At 41.8% G+C, this 18,844-nt stretch overlaps 1 protein-coding gene across 2 annotated transcripts in view; it reads right to left on the bottom strand.

Moving 5' to 3' along the window:
* LOC110534883 (mediator of RNA polymerase II transcription subunit 13-like) overlaps positions 1-7,336 on the bottom strand; it is a 141,153-nt gene extending 133,817 nt beyond the window's left edge. For both annotated transcript variants that reach the window (XM_036990067.1, XM_036990068.1), the window contains exons 1-2: positions 6,725-7,336; positions 369-603 (exon numbers count right to left, since the gene is read on the bottom strand). In XM_036990067.1, the coding sequence (XP_036845962.1) occupies positions 369-603; positions 6,725-6,790 (301 nt within the window). In that variant the 5' untranslated portion in view covers positions 6,791-7,336. The remainder of the gene's footprint in view (positions 1-368; positions 604-6,724) is intronic.
* Positions 7,337-18,844: the final 11,508 nt, after the last annotated feature.

Genomic DNA, 18,844 nt, shown 5'->3' with positions numbered 1-18,844 from the left:
GGCTCTGAGGGGTGGCCAGCCCTCTTCTGACTGTGCCAGGGGGAGATTATAAAAGAACATTGCCATTAAGGCCAGATTATTCTTCAAGACCTTCAAATGTCTATACGTCTATAATCTTTGGTGAATATGTGAAAAGGTGCATCGAAAGACAAATGAATCCTTCATTTATCTCGTGACCAGCTAAGGCAATCTGAAACGTGGAAGCAGCATGGAAAAAGGAGTGAAACTCCTGGTCTGAGAGGGCTCTGGCTTGGACTGTATTTTTCTGTTAATAGGCCAAAGCCATTACACAGGACCATGGCAAGTATTATAGCCAAGCTAGCGTGTGTGTGTGTGTGTGTGTGTGCGCCCACTCCCTCTAGCCTCACCTGTAAGTTCGTGATGGATCAGCTTGGCAAAGTTGGGGTCGTCCCCCCACCAGAAGAGCCAGAGCTCCCTACGTCCGGGCCTCTGGCTCCGTCGCCACACACTCAGCACGTCCGCTTTGATGCAGCGGCTGAAGCTGCACAGGATGGGGTCCTCCTCGGTCACCGGGAAGAGGATGGGTGCCGAGGTGGGGCCTTGCCACACGTACCGCTTCCATTTGATCCCCGTCAAGTCCGCCTGAGGGGAAGGAGGGAGAGAGAGTCTCAATTTCTGCTACATTCACCAGTACTCAGCACCAAGCCAGTTCTTGTGAGTACTAAAGAGCAAGCATTAATTCTCCTTTATGGAGCATCTGCCTCCTCAGCAGGAACACTTATGACAAGGAGACACAAAGGAAGACAGCCACAGGAAGAGAAAAACAGAGAGAGGAGAGAGAGAGAAAGAGAGAGGAGAGAGACAGAGATATAAAGGGAGGAGAGAGAGGGAAAACAGAAAGTCAGGAGAAAGAGACAACGATAGGGGCAGGGAGAAGAGAGAGAGGGAGGAGAAAGAGAGATCTAGAGGGAGGAGAGAGGGAGGAAAGAGAGAGAGATAAAGGAAGATAGAGGAGGATTGAGACAACAGACAGACAGATGGTGATAGAAAAGGCTGCAATATAAACAGACAGAAACACGGCTGGAGAACGAAGCAGCACACACAAAAAAAGCATGTTTGTTTTTGTTCCGACTGAAAGCACCTGAAGCTAAAATGCGCACAATCTCCAGAAAAACAACATGAACAACGTGTTCAAAGCTCGATAAAACTCCCTAATGCATGTAAATGGGTTCTCTGACCAACTTCATCTTTTTTAATGATGAGTGCTTTGGGGAGTGTGCCCACTGCTCTCTAATAACCAATGCTGTTTGGCTTTTATAGAGAGTGAAAACACAACACAGAGAAACTCATAGGTCATAAATCACAGGCAGCAGCAGCACAGGGTACCACAGCGTTATGTTAAAGCAGGAACATTACGCTCCACTGCTACTGCAGCCTGCTTAGCCGTGCCGGCTGGCTGCCACTCATCAGACAGCCCTACGTACATACAACCAACCAGCGATCCCTGTGCTCATGTCCTACACTGACGCCATACACTGTCTCCCACACCACTAACACACCACTAACACTTACACTGCTGAATACATCATGCCTTCCAGTGTTTTAGGCTTACACTCTGTGCCCATGTCATACACTTACACACTGCAAAAGCCAACACTATCCCCGCAACCTGTTGCCTTGCAGTACTACTCTTGATGGAGCTGGCTCTCCTATCTATCCTCGCAGCACGGCAGACAGTTTACCAGATTATTTAAAACTGGACCTACTGATTTTTTTAGGCAGGTTGTTTTGCGCTGCTAGGCAATATGTTCCAGTCGACCAACTGTCACTTTGTTAGAAGTAGACGATTTATTACATTTTGAGGGTAAAATGAAATCAATTTAAAAGCTATGTGTATGACTGAGTAATAAAAGCCTGGTTGTGTTATAGCTAGTCTTTAGCCTAGTCACGGATAAGCTGGGAGATGTGTTGTCATCTGGAGTCAGGTTTTAGTTATCCATTCTAACATGACAGCAAGGAAGGCCATACACTGGCCACAGAACGCTACTGAAATCCTAATGCTAAAATTATCTCAGCAAAAAATTGCTAGTCTCATATACCAAATATGATGAGCAACTTTAGCTACACTGAACAGGAGTATTTCTGTCTGTAATAAAGTCTGTAATAAACACATTCTGATTGGTTGGGCTTGGCTCCCCAGTGGGTGGGCCTGGCTGCCAAGTGGGTGGGCCTATGGCTGTACCCCTACCCAGTTATTGTAACGGATCTCGTCCTCCTCTTCTGAGGAGGAGTAGCGAGAAGGATCGGAGGACCAATGCGCAGCGTGGTAAGTGTCCATAATGTTTAATCAAAACACAGCAGAACACTGGAACAAAACAATAAACGTGAATAAATGAAACAGTCCCGTGTGGCAACAGGCACTGACACGGAAGACAAACGCCCACAGCTCAAAAGTGAAACCAGGCTGCCTAAGTATGATTCTCAATCAGGGACAACGATTGACAGCTGCCTCTGATTGAGAACCATACTAGGCCGAACACAGAAATCCCAAATTATAGAAAAAGGAACATAGACAACCCACCCAACTCACGCCCTGACCATACTAAAACAAAGACATAACAAAGGAACTAAGGTCAGAACGTGACACTTTATGAACTGTAACTCAGTAAAATCTTTGAAATTGTTGCATGGTGCATTTATATTTGTGTTCAGTATACATAAATTGAGAGATACCAATTATTGAAAGCTCATAGGCTGTTGAGTTTGTGGCACAATCTCAACAACAACAAAAAATCACAAGATGACTACAAATATATTCCACACATGGCCAAAACAAAAAATGACCTTCCTCAACATTACTCTATCCCACGTGCCCCTAAATTTGCTTTTCAATACCAAGATTTATTATGATGGACAGACACACCAACTCCCAGCCTCTTACATAACTGCCATGTTATCACGTATTATCAATTAATCAAGCAACATCATAGGAAATATCTCACGTCAGGAATCTTGCTCAAGGGCATTCAAACGCTGTTCCAGACAAGACCCTATTCACACACCAATGTTCAATTATCATATAGGCCTATAGCCTATAGCGTTTTCCTTCCACAGTATAGTACTACTGCTGCAGTATATGTTTCACTAACTCCCTCCATCAAGTCCTCTCTCTGGCAGACACAGTGGTGTGAGGAACTACCTGACACCTGCATCTTGCAGAGAAACATCTGTGCTGCACAGAAAGAAAGGGGATGGGAAAAAAACAGAAGTGTGAAACCAGATCGTCCGCACTTATAGAAACGGACTGTTTCTGAAACGGGCCATGCTTGGACAGTTTGCCTGCATACATCTCACTTATTCTTCTACAGAAATGTATTTTCATCGCACAATCCAGTCTTCTGATGACAGCTCTGATTTTTTGTCAATGTGAGGCTATTGGCTTGGTTGTTTTCCATGTCAAAGATCAAGTTGAAGCTTTCGATACGTAAACTAGGCTATTCTCTGCAAACACTAAGTGTCAATCTTCAAGAGGTAGATTGCACCGTCAAGGTTCTGTGTGCCTTCTGCTGTCAATCAATCAATCCATATTTTCAGTACATCTGAGTTACAGTCTGTATGCAGGATGAATGAGTGAGTGTCAGGGAAACCCGTGTGTTTCCTTCAAAATGACTAATGGCACGGCTAACTGACTGTTAGTATTATGCTCAGGTATGTGGGGAACTGTATATGCAAAGTGTACCCCACTAAAAGAACCAGGGTGAAGTTAAGTTTCCCTTTTCAGATGGCAAGCCAAACCCCCATAGCGGCGATAGGGGAATCTGAGGGCAAAGCCATTTGACAGACTCAGGAAGTTGACGTTAAATCGGCCTGGGATTTGAGGGTTACGACCCCTCCTTTCATCAGCTGCTCAGCTCTGCTTACCTTCCCTCTCACAGCTCAGAGCTCCAGGTCCCATTGTGGAGTACACTTAGTGCCAACAGCTGCCTATCCTTCCCTTGCTTTGGGGCGGCAGGTAGCCTGGCGGGTAGGTTGCAACCGAAAGGTTGCTGGATCGAATCTCTGAGCTGACAAGGTAAAAATCTGTTGTTCTGCCCCTGAGCAAGGCAGTTAACCCACTGTTCCCTGGGTGCCGATGACGTGGATGTGGATTAAGGCAGCCCCCCACACCTCTCTGATTCAGAGGTTAAATGCAGAAGACACATTTCAGTTGAAAGCATTCAACTGACTAGGCATGTACAACTGACTAGGTATGTACAACTGACTAGGTATGTACAACTGACTAGGCATGTACAACTGACTAGGCATGTACAACTGACTAGGCATGTACAACTGACTAGGTATGTACAACTGACTAGGTATGTACAACTGACTAGGTATGTACAACTGACTAGGCATGTACAACTGACTAGGCATGTACAACTGACTAGGTATGTACAACTGACTAGGCATGTACAACTGACTAGGCATGTACAACTGACTAGGTATGTACAACTGACTAGGTATGTACAACTGACTAGGTATGTACAACTGACTAGGTATGTACAACTGACTAGGTATGTACAACTGACTAGGCATGTACAACTGACTAGGCATGTACAACTGACTAGACATGTACAACTGACTAGGTATGTACAACTGACTAGGTATGTACAACTGACTAGGTATGTACAACTGACTAGGTATCCCCCTTTCCTTTAACTTTCACTTCCTGACATTCTCCCTCCCAGAGACAGGCAACAGGTGAAGTTGCTCAAATCAATCCTGAGCAGACGGATAGACACCCCACCACCACTACAAGAAACTCTCCGTCAAGGCCTCACCCTCCTGTGGCAACCCATGAAACTAGTTAACAAGTGTCTGTTTGCATCTTAGAGAACTGGAGAGAAATGCAAATCCACTTGGTCTACTCTCTTGTCTCGCCCAGCCTTTCCTTCTGCACAGCATGTGTCGCTGCTGTGGTTTTTGTTCTAATCCTGCCCAGCCCGGGAGTTTGATGCCCGCTAAAATGACTATCTTCTACACAAGGTTGAGAACTTAAGACTGCCAGGAGACACTAGTTGTGAGGGCAGTTGTGATGTTACTTTTTTTTAAAGCAAAATAACTAATCTTCAAACTTTACCAAAATCCGTTTAACTTCAAATACAAACAGGAATCGTATATAAAACATTGTTATAAGACTCCTGGGAACTGTTTAAAGTCATGGTAAAAGTGCCACTGTCCACTGCATTCTTTTAGCGTAAAACCACTAAGTCTGGTTAGTGTGCAAGTCATACAGGACTGTGAACAGAAGCACTGGTATCATGCTTAGTCTCAGTATGCAGTAAAATGTCTCCCTGCTATTGCAATACAGCAGCCAGTAATTCACTACTAGCCTCGTAGCTTCTCCTGTTCATTCAGCTCTACTGTCAAATGCTTTGGAAAAGGACAGTTCATGTCTATCAATGTCCAAAGTGTATCATTATTTATTAATTTAACCTTCATGGTGGGGAATTGTTAGCATATGTCATGCAGTGCATATTGTACAAAAAAAATGCAATGCATTGATACAAACCTATAGATAGTGCACTACTGAGAAGCCTCTAGAGTAGTAGTAGTGTCAGGGACAAGAGTGGACATGTGAGCTTTTTCCTTCAGTCGTAATAGTAGGCTATAACCTAAATATATTAGGTACTGTTGGTTGTATGCGTTTATGATAGCTATATAATTCAATTGTTTTACGACTGACTGGCAACGGTATCAATCAGCACTATGAGAACTACAACAGCAAAATAAATACACACAACAACTCTAGCAATACTGTGAAATGCATTAATCTGTCATGAACAATGTATTCAACTTGACAACTTGCCAGAGAGGAAGTGAGTCCTAAAGTCTATCATGCACTAACAATAGCCAAGAATACATTCTTGTTTATTAATATTTCAGCCCGTGCCTCCGTTAAGTATGCGCGAGCCAAGAGTGTAAACAACAAATGATTGGCAAGCAAACCCGACAACTTCAAAGGGAAAGTACTGTATATGTAAGCCAGCGAATAGGATACGCTGTTTCAGTAACGAAGCTCTTCATTGGCTACTTTAAAGAAAACAATGTAGCAAGCAATGTATCTGAACAACTACACCGGCCCACTGACAAGAACAACATGATTAATTCATTGAACATGGGAGTTGAAATTAGAGGCCAATGTTCACAAGCCTTTACTTTGCATTCCATGACTGAATGTAAATGTATTTGTCATTTAGTTAACTTGCTATTTGTGCAAATGAACGACATTGCAAGCTAGTTAGCAGGCTAGCAAACTGATTGGGTTTATTTGTAGGTCACGTAAACATGCTGCACAATGCATTCGATAAAAAGCATAACGTTACTTCAACCAAGCAAACAACTAGAAGAGGCAAAACATGCATCATGCATGGTATTCAGTGTTGCTAGTTATATCTAGCTGGCTAAGATGTTTATCTACACACATTACATTAGTTGCACAGTTATTTCCTAAAACTCTCAGGGCTGGAATGTATTTAATATGATCAAACTGAACATTTATGATGGCAAACACATGCATGCAGCTGCAAGTGATAGATAACCTTATTATTTCTTAATCGTGCACAACTTCTCAGTATGCAAATAACCATTGCCTTGGTGAATGATGTTTGAATTGCAGTGCACGAAGGGCCCTACGACTGTTTTCTCACTGCTGTGGCTACCGTTTTTGCTCTCTTCAGCTAGTTAAAAATGGCTGCTTTTCCTTTAGTTTTAAATCTCTTACCAGACAAAATAGATTGGAATGGCAATCCTCCAAGCTGGCCCCGTTTGGTACAAAACAAGAACTCATCCTTTCACAGCGAGATCGAACATTCCATCATTGCAGTTCCGGGGAAAATAAATACCGATTTCCACTAGTATTTTGCAAGATGTATAAGCTAATCAACGAAAATTATTTTTACCAATCGGCTGGAGTATGTAATTCAACAACCCTTCGAAAGCTATTATCCGCCCAAAAATAAAAGCAGTTAAAATATCGTCTTCGCAACCTCTCTGTCGACCTCTCAAATACACATGAAGTAAACAAATTAAAGGGAGCGAAAAATACTTTAAAACAAAAAGAAAAGGAGAGTAAATAAGCAACTCTCCCCCTCCCCCTTAGCTTAAAACGGTCTTTGCTAAAAACGTCCCTCTACTCCTCCATCACCATCAAAATCGATGTAAAAACGAATAACATCCTTAAAAACCAATCGAAAATTGGCATATGCCTATATTTTTGCGGTAATTTTAACCATTATTTCGGTCTCTGTTCCTGCTGGTTTCCATTTGAATTCATGGATTCCTTTCTTTAATGGCGGCCACAGGGAGAACTCTGCCTCCCAAAGCCTATTGGCTCATTGTGGTCATGAGGGCTGTAATAACACAGTAACTGATGGGTATTGCCGCTAGGCGAGAGCAAGAGGCGCTACTGAGCAACCAGATTCTGTTACTAATGATCAAACCTAACTTGCCGACTTTCACAGTGCACCACCTAGTGCATACACAAAGAAATGTATCCATTCCTTGCATCAATATTTACATCATTCAACTGTGTGTGCCCTGCCCTGCCTGCCCTTGCAATCCAATCAAAGCCCTAATTCGAGTACAACACGTGCACCTTGAATGTGTCAATGTAGGTGGGGATACACTGTTACACTATTGTAACACCATTGTGAAGCTGTAGTAACACTGTAACAGTTGAAGCAGATGAATAGATTTCAAGAGTTGCCCCAGGCCACACATGCCATGAAAGAACTAAACGTGACATGATCAAATTATTGTTGCACCTCTGTGTGAAGAAATGGCTTTATTTTGTTTTTTTGCTGCCAATCCTTCAAGATGATTGAATACATTTGGTTATGATGAAGTATTCAGTCAATTTCAATTTACTGATGCAACCCAATAGTGAAATACACTTCTTCTTTTTTTCAAATACTTTTTTTTTCTTACAATAGATACTGAGCTCTACTCCTTCATTTGTATAAACATTTCAATTAGGCCAATCCTTTTAGATGATTGGTTGTAATGAATGCACAGAATTCTAAGGAGCCACAATGAAGCAAAGCATTCAGCACAATTTGCCATTTTAACTTATCTAATAATCCAAATAAAAAATGCTATGCCGCTCCAGCTGATAATGGCATCTCTTTGTCACACTGCCTGTGAGATTCTCAATCAAAGTCATAGCCCATCCAGTGCATCGCCATGTGTTCATGCTTGCTGCTGTGATACTGTGCAGGCAATACTATCCAAGGCCAGATAGTAGATCATGTGTTTCTCTCCCTTCATCAGTGATTCTGATCTAATCCTGACAGGTCCAACAGCTCCCATCGTTATATCTATCTCCCACCAGACAGCACTGATAATCTCTCTCTCTCTCTCTCTCTCTCTCTCTCTCTCTCCCTGCTCTTTTCTCTTTATCATCACTCCCACTAGATATGATAAGCTATTGGGGAATGATTAAGTGTCTGTGTGATTGTTTTAAAGAAAAACATTTGATGATAGACCTCATAAGCACAATTGTCATAACATTGCAACAAACAGGAAATGCATATCTAATCTTCTGAGGTTATTTCTCTCTCTTACTTATCTCATTAAATCTCTACTGACACAATGCCAAACTACAAGAACAACTGTGAAAATGAAAGTATAGCATACAGTACCAGTTAAAAGTTTGGACAGACCTACTCATTCAAGGGTTTTTCTTTATTTTAATATTATCTACATTGTAGAATAATAGTGAAGACATCAAAACTATGAAATAACACATATGGAATCATGTAGTAACCAAAAAAGTGTTAAACAAATCTAAATATATTTTCTATTTGAGATTCTTCAAAATAGCCACCCTTTACCTTGAAGACAGCTTTGCACACTCTTGGCATTCTCTTAACCAGCTTCATGAGGTAGTCACTTGGAATGCGTTTCAATGAACAGGTGTACCTTGTTAAAAATTCATTTGTGGAATTTCTTTCCTTCTTCATGAGTTTGAGCCAATCACTTGTGTTGTGACAAGTTAGGGGGGTATACAGAAGATGGTAAAGTCCATATTATGTTAAGAACAGCTCAAATAACCAAAGAGAAACGAAACTTTAAGACATGAAGGTCAGTCAATGCGGAAAATGTCAAGAACTTTGAAAGTTCCTTCAAGTGAGGTTACAAAAACCATCAAGCGCTATGATGAAATTGGCTCTCATGAGGACCGCCACAGGAAAGGAAGACCCAGAGTTACCTCTGCTGCAGAGGATAAGTTCATTAGATTTACCAGCCTCAGAAATCGGCAATTAACTGCACCTCAGATTGCACCTCACAGAGTTCAAGTAACAGACACAGCTCAACATCAACTGTTCAGAGGAGACTGCGTGAATCAGGCCTTTGTGGTCAAATTGCTGCAAAGAAACCACTACTAAAGGACACCACTAAGAAGAAAATACATTAGACATTAGACTGGTGGAAATCTCTCATTTGGTCTGATGAGTCCAAATTGGAGATGTTTGGTTCCAACCACTGTCTCTTTGTGATGGATGATCTCCGCCTGTGTGGTTCCCACCATGAAGCAGGGAGGAGGAGGTGGTGATGGTGTGGGGGTGCTTTGCTGGTGAAACTGTCTGTGATTTATATAGAAATCAAGGCACACTAAACCAGCATGGCTACCACAGCATTATGCAGCAATACACCATCCCATCTGGTTTGCGCTTAGTGGGACTATCATTTGTTTTTCAACAGGACAATGGCCCAGAACACACCTCCAGGCTGTGTAAGAGCTATTTGACCAAGATGGAGAGTGATGGAGTGCTGCATCAGTTGACCTGGCCTCCACAATCACCTGACCTCAACCCAATTGAGATGGTTTGGGATGTGTTGGACCGCAGAGTGAAGGAAAAGTGCTCAGCAGATGTGGGAACTCCTGTTGGAAAAACATTCCAGGTGACTACCTCATGAAGCTGGTTGAGAGAATGCAAAGCTGTCATCAAGGCAAAGGGTTTGAAGAATATAAAATATGAATTATATTTTGATTTGTTAAACACTTTTTGTAGTTACTACATGATTCCATTTGTGTTATTTCATAGTTTTGATGTCTTCACTATTATTCTACACGCAGAAAATAGTACAAATAAAGAAAAACCCTTGAATGAGTAGGTGTGTCCAAACTTTTGACTGGTACTGTATATAATTAATCAATAAGGCAAGAGGGGTGTGGTATATAGCCAATATACCACAGCTAAGGGCTGTTCTTATGCACGACGCAATGCAGAGTGCTAGGACACAGCTCTTAGACGTGGTATATTGACCATATATCACAACCCCCCGAGGTGCCTTATTGCTATTATAATCTGGTTGCCAACATAATTAGAGCAGTAAAAATAAATGTTTTGTCATACCCATGGTATACGGTCTGATATACTATGGCTTTCAGCCAATCAGCATTAAGGGCTCGAACCACCCAGTTTATAACAAGTGGTTTGGCACTTAGGAGTTAGCCCACTGGTCTTGTACCATCTGATTCAACACTGTCTACAGGCCCTTCCTATCTGTCTGCAAAAAGGAACGGTGTGCAGCACGTGTCAAAAAGTCTTATTGTTCTGTGACTAAATCCTGTATAAAGAAATTGAATAATACATCTGATATTTTGCCTGTGAGGCCATAACCTGCATATAATGAAAACATGTGGTCAGATAAGACAGGAGAACAGCAGCAAGAGGAGCAGGATATTGCACCAATCACTATTAAGTGAGTGACTGTGAGCTAAACAGTGAAGAGTGAACGGAATGCAAGATATCTGGAGGTCTTTAAATAGTCTGAATAGCTTGAGTGCGTCATAATAATGGGATTCATTGACATTCATTGTTGTCAAAGCAGCTGGAATTAAATTGTGTGTGTTTGTGTGTGTGTGTGTGTGTGTGTGTGTGTGTGGATTGAGGCCCAGGCAGGGCAGGATTGGAAGGTCTATAGTTCAACAGCACAGCTGTTTACAGACTCTTGTTTACAAAGGCTAAGTGGTAATATCCTTGTCTTAGTTTCTACAATGGAGGAATGGCTTTAGTAATCAAAAGGGTCAACTGGGCCACCATGTTCAAATAAAGTACACAACCCCCACCCATACACACTCACACATGGTTTGCTAATTAACATATGAACCCAACTGCCTTAATTATACGTATACTAAAACCACATGCACATTTTATAGCCTCTAACGTAGCCAGCAAATATAGTATCAAGCCTGTGTTCATGTAGTGAATTTAGTCAACTGTATATCAGGCTCTTTTTTTAACCAACTCACATTATTTCAGCAGTGGAATTAAGATAATAAGAAATCCAACAATCCAAATACAATGTGTGTCCTGTAGACAGCCATGTTCTGAGAGAGCTGCAGGGTGAGTATTTCAAAGGCACAACTCTGGTCAACAAGGGAAACCAGTGAAAATCATAATTCTGGAGAGAGATCCAATAAGGCTAGCCTTTCTGGGAGTAATTTCAGGTCTGTCTGTCTTCAATGTGGTACGTCCTTGCAGGGAGGCAGTGGGCTGGACACAATGTAGAGCTGTACAGGGCCAGACTCACTACTCCACCCCTCCATGTCCAACACGACAGAGGTGCTTTGTAAAGGGCCTGTGAGGCACAGACGGAGCCAGCTACTCGCTAAAGGGCCTCTTTTGAACTTTGTCAGATTGTGTCACTCACACAAAGGCAGTCGGGCAGAGAGAGCAGTGCTCTGCTCTTTCAGTTGAGTCAAAACTACGGCTGCCAGGGTCTTTGTAGTTTGAGAGAATAAAGTGATTTGACAGCATCACTTGTTTTAAGACACGTTTGCAGATCTCTGAAGCCTCTGTGTAAGTGCGTGCATGCACATATGGGTGTGCCTCTAGTCGGTTCTGTGTTATAACAGCACCCCACTCCCCATGCAGCTGAAGCAAGAGACCACTTGTATGGGCGCTGGTACATGCAGTGCCTGTGCAGGAACATTCTAGAGGCACAAATAAAGCCATGGTTATCCCTTTGTTGTGCTGCTGACTAGACAAGAGCTTTTCTGCAAGGCTGCCGCCCAGGAAAAAGACGACTTCGTGCATCCCTGCTGGTAAATGTTCTGACACACTTTTTCCCGCTGCAGTCTTTTAGCACAGAACCTTGTTGTTAGGATCCCTCTCAATTTCCCTTTCCCACCCACCTCATTATTCTCACACACACACACACACACACACACACACACACACACACACACACACACACACACACACACACACACACACACACACACACACACACACACACACACACACACGCGCGCGTTGTGAGCAGATGGAGGAAAGGAGTCTATATCTGGGATTGTTTCTCTCTCCTTAAGCAGCCTTCAGAAAACAGCATGGGATTAATACATTCAATATGAATTGTAAACTAATGCGATGAGCTCCCACACCTCCGTGGCTCCCTGTCTGCTTTTGCTGCAACTGGAAAGGAAGGGAGCACAGAAGTCAAGTCAGCGAAAACCATGAACTAGACTCCTGTTAGACAGTCAGAAGAACCTCAGCTGTGTGAAGGACTGAGTGACAACATATCTGACATTTCTCTATGACAGACACTTTGTCATTTTCTACATTTTGGCACTTGTGAATGGTTAACACTAGATGAGAAAAACAAACACAACTCTGAGAAACAATCAGGTTTGCACACACTGCAGTTTCCCCTGCATCTGATGCAGGCAGCAATTAGACCCAAACCAGGGGAGAGCCGTGGTTAAACCCAAGGTTAGGTTAGGAAGGTGGGGTGGTGGTGTATAGCCTGCCATGATGATGCCTTGAGGGCTTCTCCACCAGTGCTCCATGCACTAGACCTAAAGGACCCTAGTTCAACGGCCATGTTTCCCATCATAGGCTCTTAATCTCTTAATTGGAAGCTGTCTCTCTCTAAGATGGAAAAGCATCAAGGCACCAGAGCATCAATGTGTTCCAGATGTGTCTCCTGCTGGTCTATGCAGCTGATTGATAGGCAGTCATTTCCCCAGGCAGCAGGGCTCATACAGCTCCTCTAGACCCCCATGCTGGCAGAGAATTGACTTCTATACTGTTGAGCTTCCTGCATGGAAGCTCATTACATTAGAAGATCAAAAACGGTAGAAGAAATGCAACACTTGCAGAAAAGTCTTGGATTAAACTTGGTGTGTTATGGTATGATTGATCTGTATCCAACTCCATATTTCAGAAAAACAGAACATTACAGTCGGGATTAAATAATGGTTGTTTGAATAGGAAGTGAACATGTGGAATGTTGAGAGCGGGTGAGTTGCAGAGTAGCATAATCAGTTCTGGTTCAGAAGTGATCCTTATGAGACGGCCCTGCTGGTGCTTCCCCTAACTGAGTCCAGGATGGTATTCATTAGGGCACACTATAGCAAAAAGTTTTGCAACGGGACACAAAAAAAGTATTTCTTATTTGACCCGTGCCGTGGCCCTTACTAACCAGCCACATAGTCCACGATGATCTTCCCACTCACAGAGTATGCACCCTGCGCTTTCATTCTATTCATACAGTACATCTCTACACTCATAGTTATAATGTAGCTTATAGTGTTTATAGTGTAGTCTGTAGTTTTTAGCTTTAGTGTTTATTGTGCACATTGTATGTGGACTGTGTCAATTCTGTGCCAATATATTTTGTCCGTATATTCTGTTTATTATCTGTCTGTATATTATTTTTATTGCAGCAGCAACATTTCACAGAGTCAAATTCCTGTACATGCAAATGTATTTGGCGAATAAAGGTGATTTTGATTAAAACCTCTTGAATCTAGGGGGCACTATTTTCATTTTTGGAAAAATAACGTCCCCAAAGTAAACGGCTATTTTGTCAGGACAAGATGCTAGAATATGCATATAATTGACAGCTTAGGATAGGAAACACTCTAAAGTTTCCAAAACTGTAAAAATATTTTCTGTGAGTATAACAGAACTGATATTGCAGGCGAAAGCCTGAAAAAATCCAATCAGGAAGGGACTCTTATTTAGAAAGCTCTGTCCCTATTGTGTCCCTATTGAGCAGTGAATGAGATATCAACCAGATTCCTTTTTCTATGGCTTCCCTAATGTGTCTAGTGTCACAATACATAGTTTCAGGCTCTTATTTTGAAAAATGAGCCTGAACGTCAACATTGCGTCAGTGATCAACTGAAGTCTCTCAGAGTGTTTTGTGCATAAAGGACAAATGCGGCCATTGTTTCTCTCTATCCTACTATGAAGCCACCAATCCCGGTTGATATATTATCGAATAGATATTTGAAAAACACCTTGAGGATTGATTATAAACAACGTTTGCCTTGTTTCTGTCGATATTATGGAGGTAATTTGGAATATTTTTCGGAGTTGTAGTGATCGCAATTTCCAGTCGATTTCTCAGCCAAACGTGAAGAACAAACAGAGCTATTTCGCCTACAAATATAATATTTTTTGAAAAAAGGAACATTTGCTATCTAACTGGGAGTCTCGTGGGTGAAAACATCCGAAGCTCATCAAAGGTAAACAATTTAATTTGATTGCTTTTCTGATTTGTGTGACCAGGCTATTGATAAACTTACACAAATGCTTGTCTTGCTTTGGCTGTAAAGCATATTTTCAAAATCTGAGATGACAGGGTGATTAACAAAAGGCTAAGCTGTGTTTCAATATATTTCACTTGTGATTTCATGAATAGGAATATTTTCTAGTAATATTTATGTCTGTTGCGTTATGCTAATTAGTGTCAGTTGATGATTACGCTCCCGGACCCAGGATGGGTAGTATCAAGACGTGTTAAAAGAGGTCCCTCCCAGTTTCAGTCTGTTTTCTTCCATTTGGTGCTTAATGAATATGACCCAGCAGTCAGCCAGGGAGTGTGACTCACCCGGACAGGGATATCCAGACAGGGATATCCCCATGGGGACTTGGAGGACCTGGAAGTCCATGGACTTCAGAAAGTATTCAAACCCCTTGACTTTTTCCACATTTTGTTACATTACAAAACGTAACAAAATGTACCGCTTTGGATACTTTTCGAAGGCGTGTACCCCTCTGGACACTTTTCGAAGCCGTGTACCCCTCTGGACACTTTTCGAAGGCGTGTACCCCTCTGGATACTTTTCGAAGGCGTGTACCCCTCTGGATACTTTTCGAAGGCGTATATCCCTCTGGATACTTTTCGAAGGCGTGTACCCCTCTGGACACTTTTCGAAGGCGTGTACCCCTCCGGACACTTTTCGAAGGCGTGTACCCCTCTGGATACTTTTCGAAGGCGTGTACCCCTCTGGATACTTTTCGAAGGCGTGTACCCCTCTGGATACTTTTCGAAGGCGTGTACTCCTCTGGATACTTTTCGAAGGCGTGTACCACACTGGATACTTTTCAAAGGCGTGTACCACACTGGATACTTTTCGAAGGCGTGTACCGCTCTGGGTACTTTTCGAAGGCGTGTACCCCTCTGGGTAATGTTATGGTTGAATAGTTTAGTCACTTCTCTTTAATCCCTAAAAGTCTAAGCCCAATTTAGCATTCGATTTTGAAATTTAGGACCCCGTAGGTATAAAAAATATATCATAAAATGATTTGATAAAATATTGAATTTGGCCTTTACTACTATAGCCCATAGAAACGCATTGAATAACACATTCATAAATGTGACAGACAGTCAAAAAATAAATAATAATCATAAGGTTTGAAGTGTCTGTCCTACATGGACTCCCGAGTGGTGCAGTGGTCTAAGGAACTGCAATTCAGTGCAAGAGGCATCACTATAGTACCTGGTTCGAATCCAGGCTGTATAATATCCAGCCGTGAATGGGAGTCCCATAGGACGGTGCACAATAAGCCCAGTGTCGTTGGAGTTAGGCCAGAGAAATATATAGAAGATATAAGAAAGCTCAAGAAATAAACATTGGGTATACAAAACATTATCTTTCCATTACATATCTTTCACCTGGATTCACCTGGTCAGTCTGCAATCCCTTATTGATGTCACAAGTTAAATCCACTTCAATCAGTGGGTTAAATAAGGATTTTTAAGAGACAATTGAGTATGTACCATTCAGAGGGTGAAAGTGGAAGAAAAAATATTTAAGTGCCTTTGAACGAGGTATGGTAGTAGATGCCAGGTGCACCGGTTTGTGTCAAGAACTGCAGCACTGCTGGGTTTTTCACACTCAACAGTTTCCTCTGTGTATCAAGAATGGTCCACCATCCAAAGGAAATCCAGACAACTTGACAAAACTGTGGGAATCATTGGAGTCATTTCCTAATAACTGCTCCCACAGTTGAATTCTTCAAACCAAGCTGCTTACCTATTGCAGATTCAGTCTTCCTAGCCTGGTGCAGGTCTACAATTTTGTTTCTGGTGTCCTTTGACAGCTCTTTGGTCTTGGCCATATTGGAGTTTGGAGTGTGACTGTTTGAGGTTGTGGACATGTGTCTTTTATACTGATAACAAGTTCAAACAGGAGCATCTTAAAGAAGAAGTCACAGGTCTGTGAGAGCCAGAAATGTTGCTTGTTTGTAGGTGACCAAATGCTTATTTTCCACCATAATTTGCAAATAAATTAATAAAAAAAATCCTTCAATGTGATTTTCTGGCTTTTTTTTCTCATTTTGTCTGTCATAGTTGAAGTGTACCTATGATGAAAATTACAGGCCTCTCTCATCATTTTAAGTGGGAGAACTTGCACAATTGGTGGCTGACTAAATACTTTTTTGCCCCACTGTACATTAAGTTGAATGTGCCTTTAAACAGCTTGGAACATTCCAGAAAATTATGTCATGGCTTTAGAAGCTTCCGATAGGCTAATTGACATCATTTGAGTCCATTGGAGACCTATGGATGTATTTCAAGGCCTACCTTCAAACTCAGTGCCTTTTTGCTTGAGATCATGGGAAAATCAAAAGAAATCAGCCAAGACCTCAGAAAAAAATTGTTGACCTCCACAAGTCTGATTCATCCTTGGGAGCAATTTCCAAACGCCTGAAGGTACCAGGTTCATCTGTACAAACAAAAGTATGCAAGGTATAAACACCATGGGACCATGCAGCCGTCATAACACTCAGGAAGGAGAGATGAACTTTGGTACGAAAGGTGTAAATCAATCCCAGAACAAAGGACCTTGTGAAGATGCTGGAGAAACAGGTACAAAAGTATCTATATCCAAAGTAAAAAAAGTCCTATATCGACATAACCTCAATGGCCGCTCAGCAAGGAAGAAGCCACTGCTCAAAAACCACCATAAACAAAGCTAGACTACGGTTTGCAACTGCACATGGGTACAAAGATCGTACTTTTTGGAGAAATATCCTGTTTTGCCATAAGGAGAAATATAACTGTTTTGCCATAAGGAGAAATACAACTGTTTTGCCATAATGACCATCGTTATGTTTGGAGGAAAAAGGGGGATGCTTGCAAGCCGAAGAACACCATCCCAACCATGAAGCACGGGGGTGGCAGCATCATGTTGTGGGGTTGCTTTGCTGCAGGAGGGACTGGTGCACTTCACAAAATAAATGGCATCATGAGGCAGGAGAATTATGTGGATATATTGAAGTAACATCTCAAGACATCAGTCAGGAAGATAAAGCTTGGTCACAAATGGGTCTTCCAAATGGACAATGACCCCAAGCATACTACCAAAGTTGTGGCAAAATGGCTTAAGGACAACAAAGTCAAGGTATTGGAGTGGCCATCACAAAGCCCTGACCTCAATCCCATAGAAAATTTACGAGCAAGGAGGCCTACAAACCTGACTCAGTTACACCAGCTCAGGAGGTATGGGCCAAAATTCACCCAACCTATTGTGGGAAGCTTGTGGAAGGCTACCTGAAATGTTTGACCCAAGTTAAACAATTTAAAGTCAATGCTACCAAATACGAATTGAGTGTATGTAAACTTCTGACCCATTGGGAATGTGATGAAAGACATAAAAGCTGAAATAAATAATTCTCTCTGCTATTATTCTGACATTTCACATTCTTTCAATAAAGTGGTGATCCTAACTGATCTAAGACAGGGCATTTCTACGAGGATTAAATGTCAGGAATTGTGAAAAACTGAGTTTAAATGTAGTTGGCTAAGGTGTATGTAAACTTCCGACTTCAACTATATATTTTTTGGTGTGTCAGATAAACACTCCAAACAGCCTACCTGACCTCTCGTGGGCATCTGCATGGTCCTAAAGCACACCGTTGCCTCGTTTTGTATCACATTCCAATGAAAAAACTGTGGGGGACAAAAATGCAGTTGCAGAATGTGAAAGTGAAAGTTGCGCCCCTGATTATGATGTAGTTTATAGTGGTTCTCTCTCTTTCTATCTCAATTGGCATGGGAAATGCATGTTTACATTGCCAAAGCAAGTGAAATACATTAAACAGAAGTGAAATAAACTAATCAATAAACTAATAAACTAATAATCTATATTATGGCTATGTACAGTGTTGTAACAATGTACAAATAGCTGAAGTACAAAAATGGAAAATAAATTGATACGGGTTGTATTTAAATTGGTGTTTGTTCTTCACTGGTTGCCCTTTTCTTGTGGCAACAGGTTACAAATCTTGCTGCTCTGATGGCAGTTATGGGAGTTTATAAAAATTGAATTTGCATGTACAGTGCCTTGCGAAAGTATTCGGCCCCCTTGAACTTTGCGACCTTTTGCCACATTTCAGGCTTCAAACATAAAGATATAAAACTGTATTTTTTTGTGAAGAATCAACAACAAGTGGGACACAATCATGAAGTGGAACGACATTTATTGGATATTTCAAACTTTTTTAACAAATCAAAAACTGAAAAATTGGGCGTGCAAAATTATTCAGCCCCTTTACTTTCAGTGCAGCAAACTCTCTCCAGAAGTTCAGTGAGGATC

Source organism: Oncorhynchus mykiss, chromosome 10 (assembly GCF_013265735.2).
Source record: "Oncorhynchus mykiss isolate Arlee chromosome 10, USDA_OmykA_1.1, whole genome shotgun sequence".
Lineage (NCBI taxonomy): Eukaryota > Metazoa > Chordata > Actinopteri > Salmoniformes > Salmonidae > Oncorhynchus > Oncorhynchus mykiss.
This window is presented reverse-complemented; position numbering and strand designations above follow the sequence as displayed.